Source organism: Anarrhichthys ocellatus, unplaced genomic scaffold (genome assembly GCF_004355925.1).
Source record: "Anarrhichthys ocellatus isolate YVR2014 unplaced genomic scaffold, GSC_Weel_1.0 scaffold34, whole genome shotgun sequence".
NCBI lineage: Eukaryota > Metazoa > Chordata > Actinopteri > Perciformes > Anarhichadidae > Anarrhichthys > Anarrhichthys ocellatus.
The window spans coordinates 588,975-603,433 of record NW_022280064.1 but is presented as its reverse complement, the minus strand read 5'-3'; the positions used below and the strand labels follow the sequence as shown (position 1 = coordinate 603,433).

General features: G+C 40.4%; 2 protein-coding genes across 5 annotated transcripts in view; both read right to left on the bottom strand.

Moving 5' to 3' along the window:
- Nucleotides 1–6,598, bottom strand: part of akap7 (A-kinase anchoring protein 7) — a 34,950-nt gene extending 28,352 nt beyond the window's left edge. The window contains exons 1-6 of one of the 3 annotated variants that reach the window (XM_031865995.1): nucleotides 5,669–6,598; nucleotides 5,360–5,591; nucleotides 4,514–4,666; nucleotides 4,268–4,425; nucleotides 3,228–3,364; nucleotides 1,678–1,838 (exon numbers count right to left, since the gene is read on the bottom strand). In XM_031865995.1, the coding sequence (XP_031721855.1) occupies nucleotides 1,678–1,838; nucleotides 3,228–3,364; nucleotides 4,268–4,425; nucleotides 4,514–4,666; nucleotides 5,360–5,591; nucleotides 5,669–5,848 (1,021 nt within the window). In that variant the 5' untranslated portion in view covers nucleotides 5,849–6,598. The remainder of the gene's footprint in view (nucleotides 1–1,677; nucleotides 1,839–3,227; nucleotides 3,365–4,267; nucleotides 4,426–4,513; nucleotides 4,667–5,359; nucleotides 5,592–5,668) is intronic. The other 2 variants (XM_031865996.1, XM_031865997.1) reach the window with 2 other exon arrangements.
- A 2,439-nt stretch (nucleotides 6,599–9,037) lies between these two features.
- LOC116393625 (uncharacterized) lies at nucleotides 9,038–14,080 on the bottom strand. 2 transcript variants are annotated; one of them, XM_031866123.1, is made up of 9 exons: nucleotides 13,851–14,080; nucleotides 13,652–13,720; nucleotides 12,079–12,200; nucleotides 11,906–11,966; nucleotides 11,285–11,410; nucleotides 11,113–11,178; nucleotides 10,381–10,470; nucleotides 9,614–9,808; nucleotides 9,038–9,466 (listed from the first exon to the last, which is right to left on the bottom strand). In XM_031866123.1, exons 2-9 carry the CDS (start codon nucleotides 13,710–13,712, stop codon nucleotides 9,198–9,200), a joined length of 990 nt encoding a protein of 329 aa, XP_031721983.1. In that variant the 5' UTR covers nucleotides 13,713–13,720; nucleotides 13,851–14,080; the 3' UTR covers nucleotides 9,038–9,197. The 2 variants fall into 2 exon arrangements, with proteins under 2 accessions (XP_031721983.1, XP_031721984.1); XM_031866124.1 differs by having other exon boundaries at nucleotides 10,381–10,458.
- Between the last annotated feature and the right edge of the window lie 379 nt (nucleotides 14,081–14,459).

The following is a 14,459-nucleotide window of genomic DNA, read 5'->3' as shown; positions in this document are numbered from 1 at the left end:
GGAATATTAACAAAACTTCGGGAAAGAAATCTGGAACTACTTGGCACCGTTCTTTATGACCGCTCTTTTTGTTTGACAAGCGTTTTGAAAGTGTCGACATGCTGCGGGTCATACAGGTGTTCAGAGAATGAGACTATACAGATGTGTTGCTGTGTTTTTGGGGCTATTTTAAAGCCCAACTACTGCCATGTAAAGGCAAAATGTCACCGCCCAAACGTCAAGATCAAATCAGCAATTGAGTAAAATTGGTTCCTATTAATAGTTTCTCAACACACTTCACATTTGCTGCAGCTCGCACTCCATCACTCAAGGGTTAGAGTTGATTGTGTTTGGTTGGGTCAATTATGGAGGGTCTGCCTGTGTTTGTGTCAGCTAAGAGGCACAGTTTGATGGGATAGATCCAGACTTTAACACTTTTTATGCTGCATGTTGAATGTCTAAGCAAGAAGAAGACACACCCTCTATCACTACCACACGCTTCTCTGGTTATTTAGCATGAAAAGCACATCACTACTGCCTAAGATTTAACTCAACCTGATAGCTGTGGTAATTACGTAAAAACCTCAGCCCTTGTAGCTTTTTCTATTTAAAAGATTAATTTACTGCGTTTCCTATTCATATCAAGCCTCGAGATGAAATGCCTTTTGGGATTCGTCTCGGCCATCACTAACATGCCAAATGTAGTATTTGCTCTGCTCTGAGCAGTTAAGACACTGGATGAGCGGCTGGGACATTTCCTGTTGAGCCTGTGTACAGAAAAGCATGCGTCTACTTTTGCAAATCCCTCCCTTCATATTTCTTATTAAGCAATTATGAGTGCGTGTGTGTGTGTGTGTGTGTTGGTGTTGCAAGAGCACAGAATCCTCTTAGAAATGTTAGATTAGTGTTTTTGCCCAAGGCACAACACAAAAACACACATAAATGCTTCTGCACACACCCCCACACTTGTACAGATAAAAAACAACAGACGTCATCAGATGAATGAATGCATGTCACATGCACAACCCCAGATGTGTGTGTGTGTGTGTGAATAGTATGCAGGTACACACACACACACACACACACACACACACACACACACACACACACACACACACGCAGAAAATCATGCAAATACAATATAATTTGACCAGATCTACGAGGATGTCGTTACACTCAATATCAAATGAGTGCAAGTGGTTGACTATCAAGAACTCGAGCTCACATCCATCGACATCCATTATGTTCTTACGGTGTTATATTATAGTACAGGACCCGACTGAAGGGCCACATGTAAGGTCAAACCATTCTGCCTGCTCCCCACAAGATCACCTTAACGCATGTCCACAAGAACAGGCAGGCTTGGACCACCTATGAACTTTAAATGAGAGTTAGCCCACTCACTTTACCACCGACAACCCCCAGAATATACCCCACGCACCCTTAAAGCGGTCTAATCTGTGACCCGTAGCAAATCCCCCACGTCAGCGAGCATCCATAACAAAGTCTACAAATCCTCCAACCAGCTGCAGTCCTCAGCTGACCCCGAGTTCAGACGTCCCTCCACCGGGACACAAAAGAGAACGTACAGTATCACATTAACATCCTCTGATGAAATGTTTCCCCTTAGTAATATACAGCATGAGTAGCACTGAGAAAACTACTATGATGAACAAAATGTAATATAGTGACACTGACCTGCCACGCTGTCCAGTGTGTGTCTGTGTTCTCCGGGGGCCAGCCCAACAAACACCACCTCTTTCCTGAAGTGACCGATCCCTGAGAAGGGCAGCACCAGGTCCCGCCCACCCAGTAGCTCAGCCAATGACGGCTCGAACTGAGCCAGCACTGTTGCCGCCCTATAAGGAAATATACACATGAATTTACACACACAACACAACACACACACCAATTCACAACTTAATCCTCTCTCTCCCTCCCTCTCATATTACATAACGAGTGAATCTAGTGATTACTAATGACACAATCTTCTGCGTGATGCAGATTAAGCATCAGTATCGCCACATAAACATGGCCGACACGTTCCAGAGCTGCATTGAGTTGTGTTTTTAAACCCTGGTCATGAAATGTTAGGACGACAACTTCACAATATGAAATGTACTTTTTATTTTTAACCACATATTCAACGTGGGAATTAGTTTTTCACAGTTCTTCTAGTTTACCTAAAATACTAGAAATTGGTCGCATTTTTCCTCAATGGAGACACTACTTTGGTTAGTACTTTCTGTCTTTATACGGGCGATAACGTTAAAAATATACGCAAAAAAAATATTCTTAAAATCCTACTTCTCACATTTTTAAGACCTTTTAAAGGCTGATTTAAGACATTTTAATAACAATTAAGGCTGTATTTTTGGATTAATAAATCCAATGCCTTTTGCAATTATCCCATCTCAGACCTCTTATCTTTCCTTAATTTAAGAAATCCTAACTAGAACTGTAAATTTGATTCTTTAATCGCTACTCGTCCGGTCATGCCTGTATCTAATTAGAATGTACCGGTCGTTCATAAAATCAACGGCTCTCACTTGTCACTGTGAGGAGTCTGAGCACTAAACATATCGATGGAGGAGAGGAAACCTTTTTAGTTTAGTATATACATAATATATATAATAATTTAAAGCAGTTTGAAGTAGCCTTTCAATCATTTTGTGTGTTTGTATTGTTCCCCATCTTCACTGTCATTGACATACAGACCTAACAACAGTGCTGCCGCCATTTTTGGCAGTTATTTTGAATTTAGAAAAGTCTCTATGTCGCCCTAATTTAGGATTCCTAAATTGAGATGTCATCATAAACATCATAAGATAGGATTTCAGATTTTCTGTAATGAGGTCTGTGTCAGTAATCATATGCATGCGTGTGTACATAAAGAGGGCGACAAATCAACAATGCAATATATACGGTGGTCTACAATCACATGTATTGATACACTAGCATACACTAGTATTGGATTGCATTTTGTTTGACTATCTGAACTTTGAACCGTTTGGTTTTCTGACAGCTCAGACTTCACCAGTTAATGGACTGTTTAACATTCAAGTAACGACACGTGTTCATGTTGATGTGCTTGTGAATTTATGGCTCCAATTATAAGCAATTTGGTGCGCACCACTCTTCATAATGTAGGATTTCTGCAAATTACAGGATACATTAGACAGCTCAATATACTGTGTGTATGCTGGGTTTGTTTGTATGTTTGTGTTCATGTGTGTGCGTCCACTTACAGGTCTACTTGCTCCTGACTGGCGAGATGTGTGACTAACAGCGTGATGTGGAGAGTTGGGACGGGGAGCATGGCTTTGGCCAATCGGGGCTCCTGCTGAAGCACCGCCTCCTGGACCTCGCTCACAGCTGAACTGATCTGTCGTTGGATACATTTAATTAGCAGCAGCCGGCAGACGCTGTCACACACATGAACTGGCTGTTCTCTGTCTCTAGTCCTACCCCTCCACTCCTCTTAGTATGGACGGAGGGGAAGACTGAACGGAGGAGAAACTGGAGCAACTTCTGCCGTTCAACATCACAGATGAGGCGTCAATAGATGAGGACCATCAATGTTCATTCAGAGGAGCTTTTGAGTCAGTAAGCATTCAAATTTCAGAGTCATCATCTGTCAGGTAATTGACCTGAATTCAGAGTTTTTATCCATTATAGATCGAGCTACACTGACCATGACCAAGTGTCAGACACTAAATTCATCAAAGACAGATGGAGAGAACAGATCATTTAAAGGGTTTCTGGTTCTCTTATCTCCTCTAGTATAGTTTAGCAACCCACACGGATGTTTTTCGTGAAGGACGACACCAGCGTCTTTGTATGTTTTGGTCAATTTACTACAAATCTTTAGCAAATTACTGCCGACTGTCCAAATCATACCTTTACACTTTGAATGCTGTTTTTACAACCTCCCATGCATCCACACATTTCCATTTATTCTAGCAGTGTGGAGATAAACATGAAAGACTTGAAACATGCTTATGATACAGATAATCCATCACAATGATTATGGAAGCACATATTTTTTGTAAAGTCTTTTGAGCAGGTGGTTGAGTTGCAACCATGAATGATATTGGGAATTTGGAAGCTACTTATTAGAAGTGAGAGAATCACGCGATTTATAATTAGGCTGATCAACTGTAAATGAACTGGCAAAGCTTAGATATAGAGAAGTATCTGCAGTTTTGTAACAAACAGGACACAATGTGCACAAACTTCAGCATGATCCTTAAAGTACAGCAAAGTGAAGAGACCAGTAATTCATCACCTGTGTGTTGGTGATGGGGATGGAGACAAAGTAGTTGGGTCGTTGGCTCTCTTTCTCTTTCTTTTTCTTCTTCTCTGCATCCTCTTCGCTGTCCACTCGCCCTCCATTGTCTCCTCTCTTCCTCTTCCTCTCTTTCTGGGTCGACTCTGAGTTGGAAACTAGACAACAAGGGGTGAGCCAACTTTATATTTAAAAAAGGAAAAGTGAATTCTGGAGTTCATCAAAACATATTAAGAACGTACATACATGCAAGCTCTTTCCATGTAGTGGGGCTGGTCACAGAAAACGGAAGCTCTGACATTAACGTATCCAAAGTATCAGCCGACTTGAGCTGTTTCTTCTTCAATTTCTGCCTCGCCCTCTTTATCTTCCTCCTCATCTGCCTCTCGCTTGATCCTGCTTGAGAGATAAATTACAATATAACAAACACACATATTGTATATGTATGAACATGAATAGGAGAGCACTCACACACATGGGGTGCATGGGCATGGTTCAGGAACACAGTATACTTGTCCCATGTGGCTTTTTCCTTAAGATATTGATTAGGCGCACCAAAAAGACAACTATACACTCAGTGTGCTTCACCAAAGCTTTTGGAAATGGTTCACAACAAGATGAAGCAATATCTTATACACTTTAAGTGATTTAATTGGATAAAAAAGGGAAACAAATGTCATGACGTGACTGATGGAGGGATCATTTCTCTTTTGAATTGAGAACCACTAACAAAAATAATAATTGCATCTAATGAAGCAATTATGAACAGGAGTACTAAAGTTTTAATAATAGCACACAGTCTTCTTGGACTTTAATTGCACACAAATTGTTATAATCAGGAAGGTGTTGTAGAGCTTCTTAACAGGCTTCTATACGTTTTACAAACCACCAAATGTCATCGTACTTTCAAATATTTTTCCAGCACAATTAGACTCCATCCGCCCATCACTAGTGTAACCTCCATCCATCCATCCATCCCTCCGGTACAAAGTGCCACTGTGTAAGTTGTTTCCCCCCCCGAGCGTACCCAAGTCAAATAGTTTAAACAGGTGCTGAATTAAATTTTGGCAAACCCCCGGCAGTTGTACTCACCCGGCTCTGTGGAGGCGCTGGTGTCTTGAGGGACCTTCATGGTGACTGCATCCACCTGACCTGGACTCATCTTTTTCCGCTCCTTATCTTCTGTCCCAGTCTCCTCTCTAATCAGAGCTTCTTCACAACCACCACCACCCTCCTCACCATCACCTGAGGCAGGTATGGTCTCTTTGCCATAGGAGACACTGGCTAGCTGCATGTCACACACTGTTCGCCGATACAGACAGGACTAAAACAAAGAGGAACGACCATCAACCATCATCATATTGCACTGTTTCTTTCTTTTAAAGACTTTCATTTAATTACCTTTAGTCGGAGCACGTGTGCAGATAGCTTCAGCGCGGTGACGTTACAACAGTGACTGGTGGATGTGGGATGCAGCCTCCGGAGTGGGAGTTCATTGACAGCAAAGCAACTCTGTAAACGAACGATTTTCGAACGCGTCGATCTAATAATCGGTCTCAACAGAACGCGACCGATGAGCATGACACACAACGAAGTGGGACAAACTTTAGCTAACAGCTGGCTAGTTGCAGAGACATAACAAGCTAACTTAACTACAGCTAACCTGGCTGCAAAACAGATATAAGTAACCTAAAACTCTCTTCGGGATAGTTACCGATGAGAAGCTTCTAAGTACAGACATTATTTGCCTCCCTGTAGCTAACAGCTGTTCAAAGTAATCACACAGCCATGCAGTGAGTTATCTGTTGAGCTAGCTAACAGTTAGCTAACTGGTGTGCACCAAATTAGCTTCACTAACCGGAATATCATTTTTGGTAACTTGTCATTGCGTTGTTGGTGCAGAACGCTCGTTGGTGGCAGTCTGTCAGAAATATTCCTCGAAATAAATAACGGAAAATAACACAATACGCTCTAACTTGGAATGCCGACTGGAAGCAGTTTGTAAACAATGTCCAACTTCCGGCCTGGTTTTTCAGAGGAAAATAGCTTTCTCTTTCCAGAATAAAAGCATCGGGCGCTTGACCTAGCAGATGAAGCTGGTTCTGTCCACGTGTAACCTCTGTGAGATGTCTCCTGGCTAAACTAATCTCATGGTGCTGGTCAGGCTTGTGGTAACAGCAGGTTTATTCCACACCTGCATATATGACAAAGGACAACAGTTCATCAGTTCATCACTTGTGGACAACAGCGCATGCTCTACTAATGAATCCTCCGTTGCGTTCCGGATTACCCATTTTGAAATACACTAACACAGTGGTATAATGATACAGTGATCGTATAGTGGGTTTAATTTCATGTAAATAAAATAGCCGAAATAGAACAGAAATTGAGGAGAAATATAAAAAAATATATAACCAAAAATATATTTACACAGATTTCTCACACTGGACTGTTACCTTTTTTTAAAAGTATTTTTCATTTTATAATAACAATTGTGTAAATGAATAAACATGTAGACTATAGAAAATACTCCATCTGCATGTTTAAAATAGTATCACACTCTATAGAACAACATACTGTAACATACCTGCATATATGACAAAGGCCAACAGCGCATGCTCTGTTCAGAAAGACGGCATCACGTTAATGTTAGCTAGCTATACCGGAGACATTTTTACTGGCAATGAAACACATAAAAAACGTATAATTAACTTAATGAAAACATGACGAATATAATCTAAGACAAATAATATACAACAAAATAAAGCCAGCTCAACTCTTATGTACTTTTAAAGTTAGTTAACATTATATTGTCCACGGACCCGTAGTAATGAATCCTCCGCTCCGTTGCGTTCAGGATTACCCATAGTCCTTTGCGTCTACTATTCAGTGCAGGTACAAATTTACAACAGCAGGTGGCGTAGTTTTCCCATTTAGCGGGATTGAACCTGAACCTTTTCAACTACATTACACACGCAGGTCCAGACGGTGCTCACCAGTTCTACCAGTGGACCACAGGCGTTTTTTACGGCCACAAGTTCCGCTTCAAACACTTTAAAGGAGAGTAAACGGTGTTTTTGACTGTCTTTGGTGGATTGTCTCCAAGTGTCCTACGGAGCTAATGAAGTTAGCATGCTAGCAGCAAGTAAACGGACCCGAAGTAACCTAGCAACAGAGTGCAGCTCAGAGTGAGCGAACCGTTTTTAACGGTTAGTTTGTCTGGAGGAGAAGTTTCTGTGGGTTAGTGAAGATGTCTAAAGTCCAAATGCTGAGATGTTTAGTCAACCAGCGACTAACTGCGGCTGCTGAGGAGATCTTTGGTCTGTTTGAAAGAACCATAGCGGAGTACAAGGAGGAACTTTCTCGTTCAAAAGAGGAGAACGAGCGACAACAGAGGCAACTGCGCGCTGTTTTCATCCCTCAGCTCCGGTTACACAGACCTGGTTGGTTCACTGTTTATTCTCTCAGCTTCTTTATGACAGAAAATATTTACAATTTGTTCTCTTTGAAAACACCACGTGGATTTTGCAGCTTGTTGAATTCTAAAATGATTCATATGTTCATGGTCACATAAGAGTTTATTGAACATTATATTATCTGGGTCCATTGCTACAATGGAAAGGGGGTGCAGCGTATGGTGGTGAAGGTTTGAATGGGAGCACTGACTATAACGTCCAGCTGTTATCACAACACCAACATACAAAATCATCACAGAAAACTGCTCCCTAAAATATAACAGTTTATATGAACAATACTGATCATAAATCAATAACATACATCAAACAATTACAATCATACTTCCTAAAAGCAACAAACAATCGTGTGTGTGTGTGTGTGTGTGTAGGAGGGGGGGTTCAACCTTGACCTATAAGTTCAGTGTGACTCCGTCTTAAAGGAGAAGTTCAACTCCCTTAAACTGGATGAGTTTTATGCTTCACGAAGCGAAGCCAAGTTTCCAAACATCAGGAGGATGGCACAGAGGATGCTGGTGTTGTTTGGCTCTACCTACGTGTGTGAAAAGACGTTCAGCGTGTTGAACATCAACAAATCAGGCCACAGATCCCAGTTAACTGATGAACACCTCAGATCTGTCCTGACAATTGCCACAACCAAACTGACACCAAACTTTGATGCACTGGCAAAAAAAGGTGACCAACAACACTGTTCCCACTGAAATGAAATGCAAGTTTTCTTACTTTTCAGGTCATGGCTTTTACTTGTAATTTACATTAGTTCACACAAACACTCTCCATCCATCTGCTACTGGCCCGGCCCGTCTGTCAAATTTTAAAACTCATTGTGGCCCCTGAGCCAAAAAGTTTGCCCACCCCTGACCTAGCGAATGTTTAGCACAAAAAGTCATTTTTGAATTGGAAAAATTCAATTAAGTTGTGCTGACTAAAAATGTAACTCATTTGGTTGGACTGAAATTTGATTTTGAAAAATTCAACACAAAACATTCATCTATAATTACTGCATTTGGAATATTGTCCGTCAAAACATTACATCTGTATTTCACACACACACGTAGGTGCAGAGTTGAGTACGAGATACAAAGACTGACATTTTCTAATCTAAATGCTACTGCACACAAATATTTTGACACACAATACATGGGTGTGGTGTAGTTGAATGTGCTAAGTTTTAAGTAATTCATTATAAAATAATTTATCCAGACTATTGTTACACAATGTATGGCGAAAATGAGCCAGGCTCATGGTTTTTAATCATAATTACAATGCCATAAAAAAAAAAGCACAGCAGACTATATGATTACACACATAATTGCATTTTATTGAGAGTATACGGTATATTAGTCATCGCACCTTACATACACTTTCTACAACACAATTGTATAATAAAAGGGACAGCAAAATTGCACATTCATGCTTTGAAGCAAACATGTTTTTATTTAATCTTTATTTTTGAATTAATTGAAGAAACATTTATCATTTCTCCACCAGTTTCCACTGGGTACATTAACGTCAGTACCCACACCCTGGATGAAGCACTCCATTAATTTGGTTTGTATCTCAGTGACGGCGGCATCATTTCGTTCACACTTCAGTAATCCAACCGTCTCATGGTAGAAGACGTTGACATGCAACACAACTCTAGCGTCATCACGCCACGTTCTCATAGATGTGGGCCTGACCTCGTGTGTGTGGTGCATCAACACCAGAATGACAGGTTTATCATCTGAGGACACCAAAAGAGAGAATGAGAGTTACCAAAAGATTCTCTGTTGTCCAACACATCAATATGTTGATGACTAAACTTTGATTATCTAAATCCAATGCAATATTCCATTTCAACATGAACGGGCTGAAAAACTCCTTCCCTTACCTGTAACATTACTCATGGCTGCCTCAACATCTGACGCAATGCGTGAACTGATCGGACAGAAGACAAAAGTGATCTGGTTATCCCGATTGCCTTCACAATGCCGGAGCTGATTCTGAAGTCGTTTCGTCACTGTCTCCATCAGCTTCAGGTGGGTATCGAAGGTTTTACCGCCGACGACCATCTTGTACAGCATGGCTACAGAAAGAAAAATGGTTGTGCATGCGACACAGATTTAGACATTTGAAAGAACAGTGGAATAGAATTGTTCTTACAGCAGCGTATGTTTATCAAAAGTCCCAAAAACTTAGAATTAGATTTCAATCAGCTGTTGTGCAAAGGTCCAAAGTCAGATATTATTCCCCAGCACAAGGTGTGCTTTGTGTATGATTCAATTCACTGGATTAAAAGGTATTACAGTATCATAAGGCTAATAATGTATTTTAAAATCTGAACAAACATGAGAATGAGATTCATGAGAGAATCGTATACGTCATGAAAGTGTGAAGAGGATGAAAGATGTACTTTGTGTTCCTTGTGGAGGATGGCCACCAGTGAGGCCAGTAGAGAGCCCCACTGGATCACCCATGTCTGAGGTACCTGAACCTAGCAAAGAGTCTGTAACATGAAATGTACTTACTGACTCCAAAATGTATTGTAAATAATCTACAAATTCAACCCGTCAAGAGACCATCATGTTGAGTTGTAATGGAACTTCAAACTGGATGCTACTCATTAAACGAGAGAGAGAGAGAGCGAGAGAGCTTCACCTGTTGCTCCTCGTGCACGACCATCATTTTTGTGACTGGGGGTCTTCACTGGACCACTGGTGACTGAAGGACTTGGACCTGACGAAGACTCTGTTAGTGTACAACCTAATGCAATTACTTACTCAAAAAAATGAAATAAACCATACTAACTTAACACCTATATGTAAAAATATTTAGAGGCCAAAGTATTTTTGGTATTTCAGTGAAAAATGGTTCCAAGAGTATTAATTAAACACTGGGAACATCGACTAAATGGAAGTTTGAATCACTGAATTCTTATTTTTCTTTTCGTGGCCAAAACTAATTCAAAAGTAAATATCACATTTGGTGTCTGAATAATACAGGGTTAAAATTAAAAACAATTATTAAAAGAAAGAAGAAAAAAAAAAAAAAAGTACAAGAGGTGATTCCCCAACACTACACTAGTAGGTACACTATATTTAGCAAAAGTCTCAAAACCTTGGAAATGTATTTCAAGGAGCTGTTGTGCAAAGGTCCAAAGTCAGATATTATTCCCTAATACACAACTTAACCCCACTGTGGGCTTTGTGTATGAAACAGTTCACTGGATTAAAAGGTATTTCCTTATCAAAAGGATGATTATGTATTTTAAAATGTGTTGATAGAAGACCCAGCAGACATAGAAGACATTTGAAGCTCAATTATTTTCAGTCACACAATCTCAGTACTCAACCAAGAGAGAGAAAAAGAAAGAGAGAGAGAGAGATTCACCTGGTGCTCGGTCATCACTTTTGCCACTGTGGGGCTCCACTGAACAATCGGTGACTGACGAAGACTCTGTTAGGGTACAAACTAAAGCAATTACTTACTCATAAAAATAAAATGTGTGTTCTGGTCGATGGCCAACAGTGGTGCCAATTTTATGCAATTTTTTCTGGCTGACTTTTGCTGAATTCTTCCATAAGGCTGATGTGAGCGTCAAGGAAACCCTGAACGTTATCCATTTGGGTCTTCATGTCCTTCAGGATTCGGAGGTAATCAACCAAGACCCCATTGTCAGTCAGAGCAGCTGGAGAGAGAGAATCAGGTTGTGAGTGTTAGAATCTGGATGACAATATAATAGGGTGACCGTATATTCAAACCAGGCGGCCACCTCTGGTTCTGCCGAGCGAAGTCGATGCGGCAGTGTCTTAAAACCTGCATTCTCTCTACTGACCAGCAGGGGGCGACTCCTCCGGATGCAAAAAGAAGCCTGATTGTATGGAAGTCAATGAGAAAATGACCCTACTTTTCACTTGATTTATTCCCTCAGTAAATATTGAGTGAAACATGAGTTTATGGTGATTGAACATGATACATGATAAAGTATAATCTTTATTAATGTTATTCTAATTGGGGTGAAAAATGGCACAATTTGGAAGAACAATCCCGGACAAATCGGGACATTTGGTCCCTGTACAATATTAGCAAGGTTACATGTAATGCCTCCACTCTCATGGTCCAAACAAACAGAAAATCTGTCAAATGTGAAAGTGAAAGCAACTGCTAGCAAGGCTGTACATACCCCTGAAAGATTCAATTGGGATGAACCCCTTCAGTTTGTTTAGGACCAGTTCAACCTCCCGCTGAAACAAAAATATAATATTACAACTTTTTTTTACAAATCCTCGTGACTAGTTTCTATCCATGTTATTTATCTTTATTTAATTCCCTCTCTAGTCACACTTGTTAGCTCACCGGTTTGTGGATTACATGAAAGATGGTCCTTCTCAGTTTTAAATCCATAACTGCAGGAAACAGCTGAAGAAGTTCTTCTGGAGTCAGCACCTCGATGTCTGAGTCGGTGTACAAACCTGCCACTGCAAAAACAAGGTGAGGAGTTGGGCAAGTGCTGGAAAACACTTCGCAGGGTTCCCACTCTTTTTCTATGGATCATTGTCCAGGACATGTTCAGTGCTGAAGAACAGCACAACATAAGTAGATAGATAGACTAAAGTTCATTCTCAGCTCAATGAAAATAGGAGAATGTTCAAAGAACTGGGAACCCTGATTTTGGTTTGAATTCAGTTTACCTCATTTTTGAAAGATGTTTTTATGTTTCCAGCACCAATAGGCCCTTTTCACAGTTATTTACATATTATTATTAACATTTATTATGGTCCTGTTCCATTTAGGTGGGCCAGGGCCCTGGTATTGTACATGCTGGGTCACTGTTGCAACTGTGGGTACTTCTCAAGTCGCTTAATTGCATCCCCGTTTCCCTCACTCGCGTCCTTTCCTTGCGTCTTAGTCCCTCCCACCAGGGATGCATGGAGGAAACCATGCGAGGAGAGGAAACAAGGAAATATGTTCTAAGAGACATGAGACGTCCTTTCCTCAGTTGCGTCACGTGAAGCTGCGTCTGTTTCTGATGACGGAGGATCAGCTGATCACAGCTGGATCAGCTGTTAATCGGCTTTAACAGCTGGAGAGACTTTTGAGAAGTTTGTGTCTGTTCACATGATCACTGTACTTAATAATAGTAATTAATAATACTAATAGCTAATAAAGACACACAGTTATCATCACTGTAGAGGTGTTTTCTCTCTGTAGCCTGTTAACAAACTGTGTCCAGTTTATAAGCGCAGGATCGGCGGAATGCGATCGTCTTATTTATGAATTATTTGCGTCGGTACGTTTTGAAATTCAGATTGTGACGTCATTATTAAATAACCCAGAATGATTATGGTTGCTCTTAAATTATATAACTCATCAAACCAGACGCTCAGGAATGATCCGCCTCACGTGACTGAATGAAATGATGATGAATGATGTAAAAAGTGTTTAGTCTCTCTCTCTCTCTCTCCAGAGAAAGAGAAAGAGAGAGAGAATCATCTCTTCAGCTCTCTCTGACTTTAATTGTTTCCATAATAAAAGTTATTGAGGGAAATGTCGGATCATGAAAACACAAATTTTTCTAATAAATGAAGAAAGTTGTTTGTGGTCCTTTTGTTGTTCAGTCTACAATGCACATTTATTTAAACTAGACGGTGAATCAGAAAACTTATCAAATCTAAAGCTCGAGTTTAATCTGAGATCAGTCTTCAATGTTTACATGTTTGAAAAACAGGCCGTAAACACTTCCTGGAAGGCTGTTCTCATGGCTCCTCGGAGATCCCTCCTCTCTCCTCTCTCCTCTCTCCTCCCTGCTAAATAACAGCTTTGGGACGGGCGTCAATATGGCAATTAAGAGACTTGAGAAGTACCCTGTGACCCACTAAATATATTTAAATAAATCAACCTCTATTTAAAAAATAAAACGGTCTCTTACGTTTCAACACATCAGCTGCTCTTTCGTCGATGTGCTGTATTTTCTTCAGTAAAAGCGACATGACTTCACCTGTAGTGTAGGAAAAGCAGAAAAAAAGGCACATTCATCAGATTGTAGTTCACTTTCTATACTGCACTGCATCGCTTCTGTCTTTTCTGGTGTTGGTCTGACATGTTTTGTGAAAGATTGGGACACAAACCTGCTGTTGTCGACGAACTAAACCGAAAGAACGAGAGAGACCTTTAAACTGATCGGATCACACGATAGATGATTGACTTCGATAATTAACCAAATTCAACCGTCAGGAGTTAGCTGTCAGTCACGTAACTAAATAAAAAACAAGTCTATGTAGTACACTGCGCCAAGGTCGTCCTCACAGTCCCCGTCTACAGTGAAGAGAAAGAAAGTGAAAGTTAAAGGTATATTTATTCGTCTTCTTCTTCTTTGTTTTTGAATGGGCGCTTTCAAAATGTCGCTTTACCGCCAGCTACTGGATTAAAACTGAAATCTCCACTCACTAAGTTAAATAATTCACAGCATGTTCATGTATGCAGCAAAGCCAGCAGGGAGCAGCACTCTGCAGCTTTTATTACCACTCTGCACAATCTTAACCTCCTCAGATAATTCAGTCATTTGCTCTTCAGATACATTTAATTTCGTTTTCTGGACGTTTTGTAAACTGATCCTCAATGTTGTGTGTATCAATATGATGGATGACATTGGACACCAACAATCCTCAGTTAAAAAAAAAAAGAAGCTGTAGAGTTTATGAATATTTTGGGGGCATTTTCACATCGGCTCATTAAAC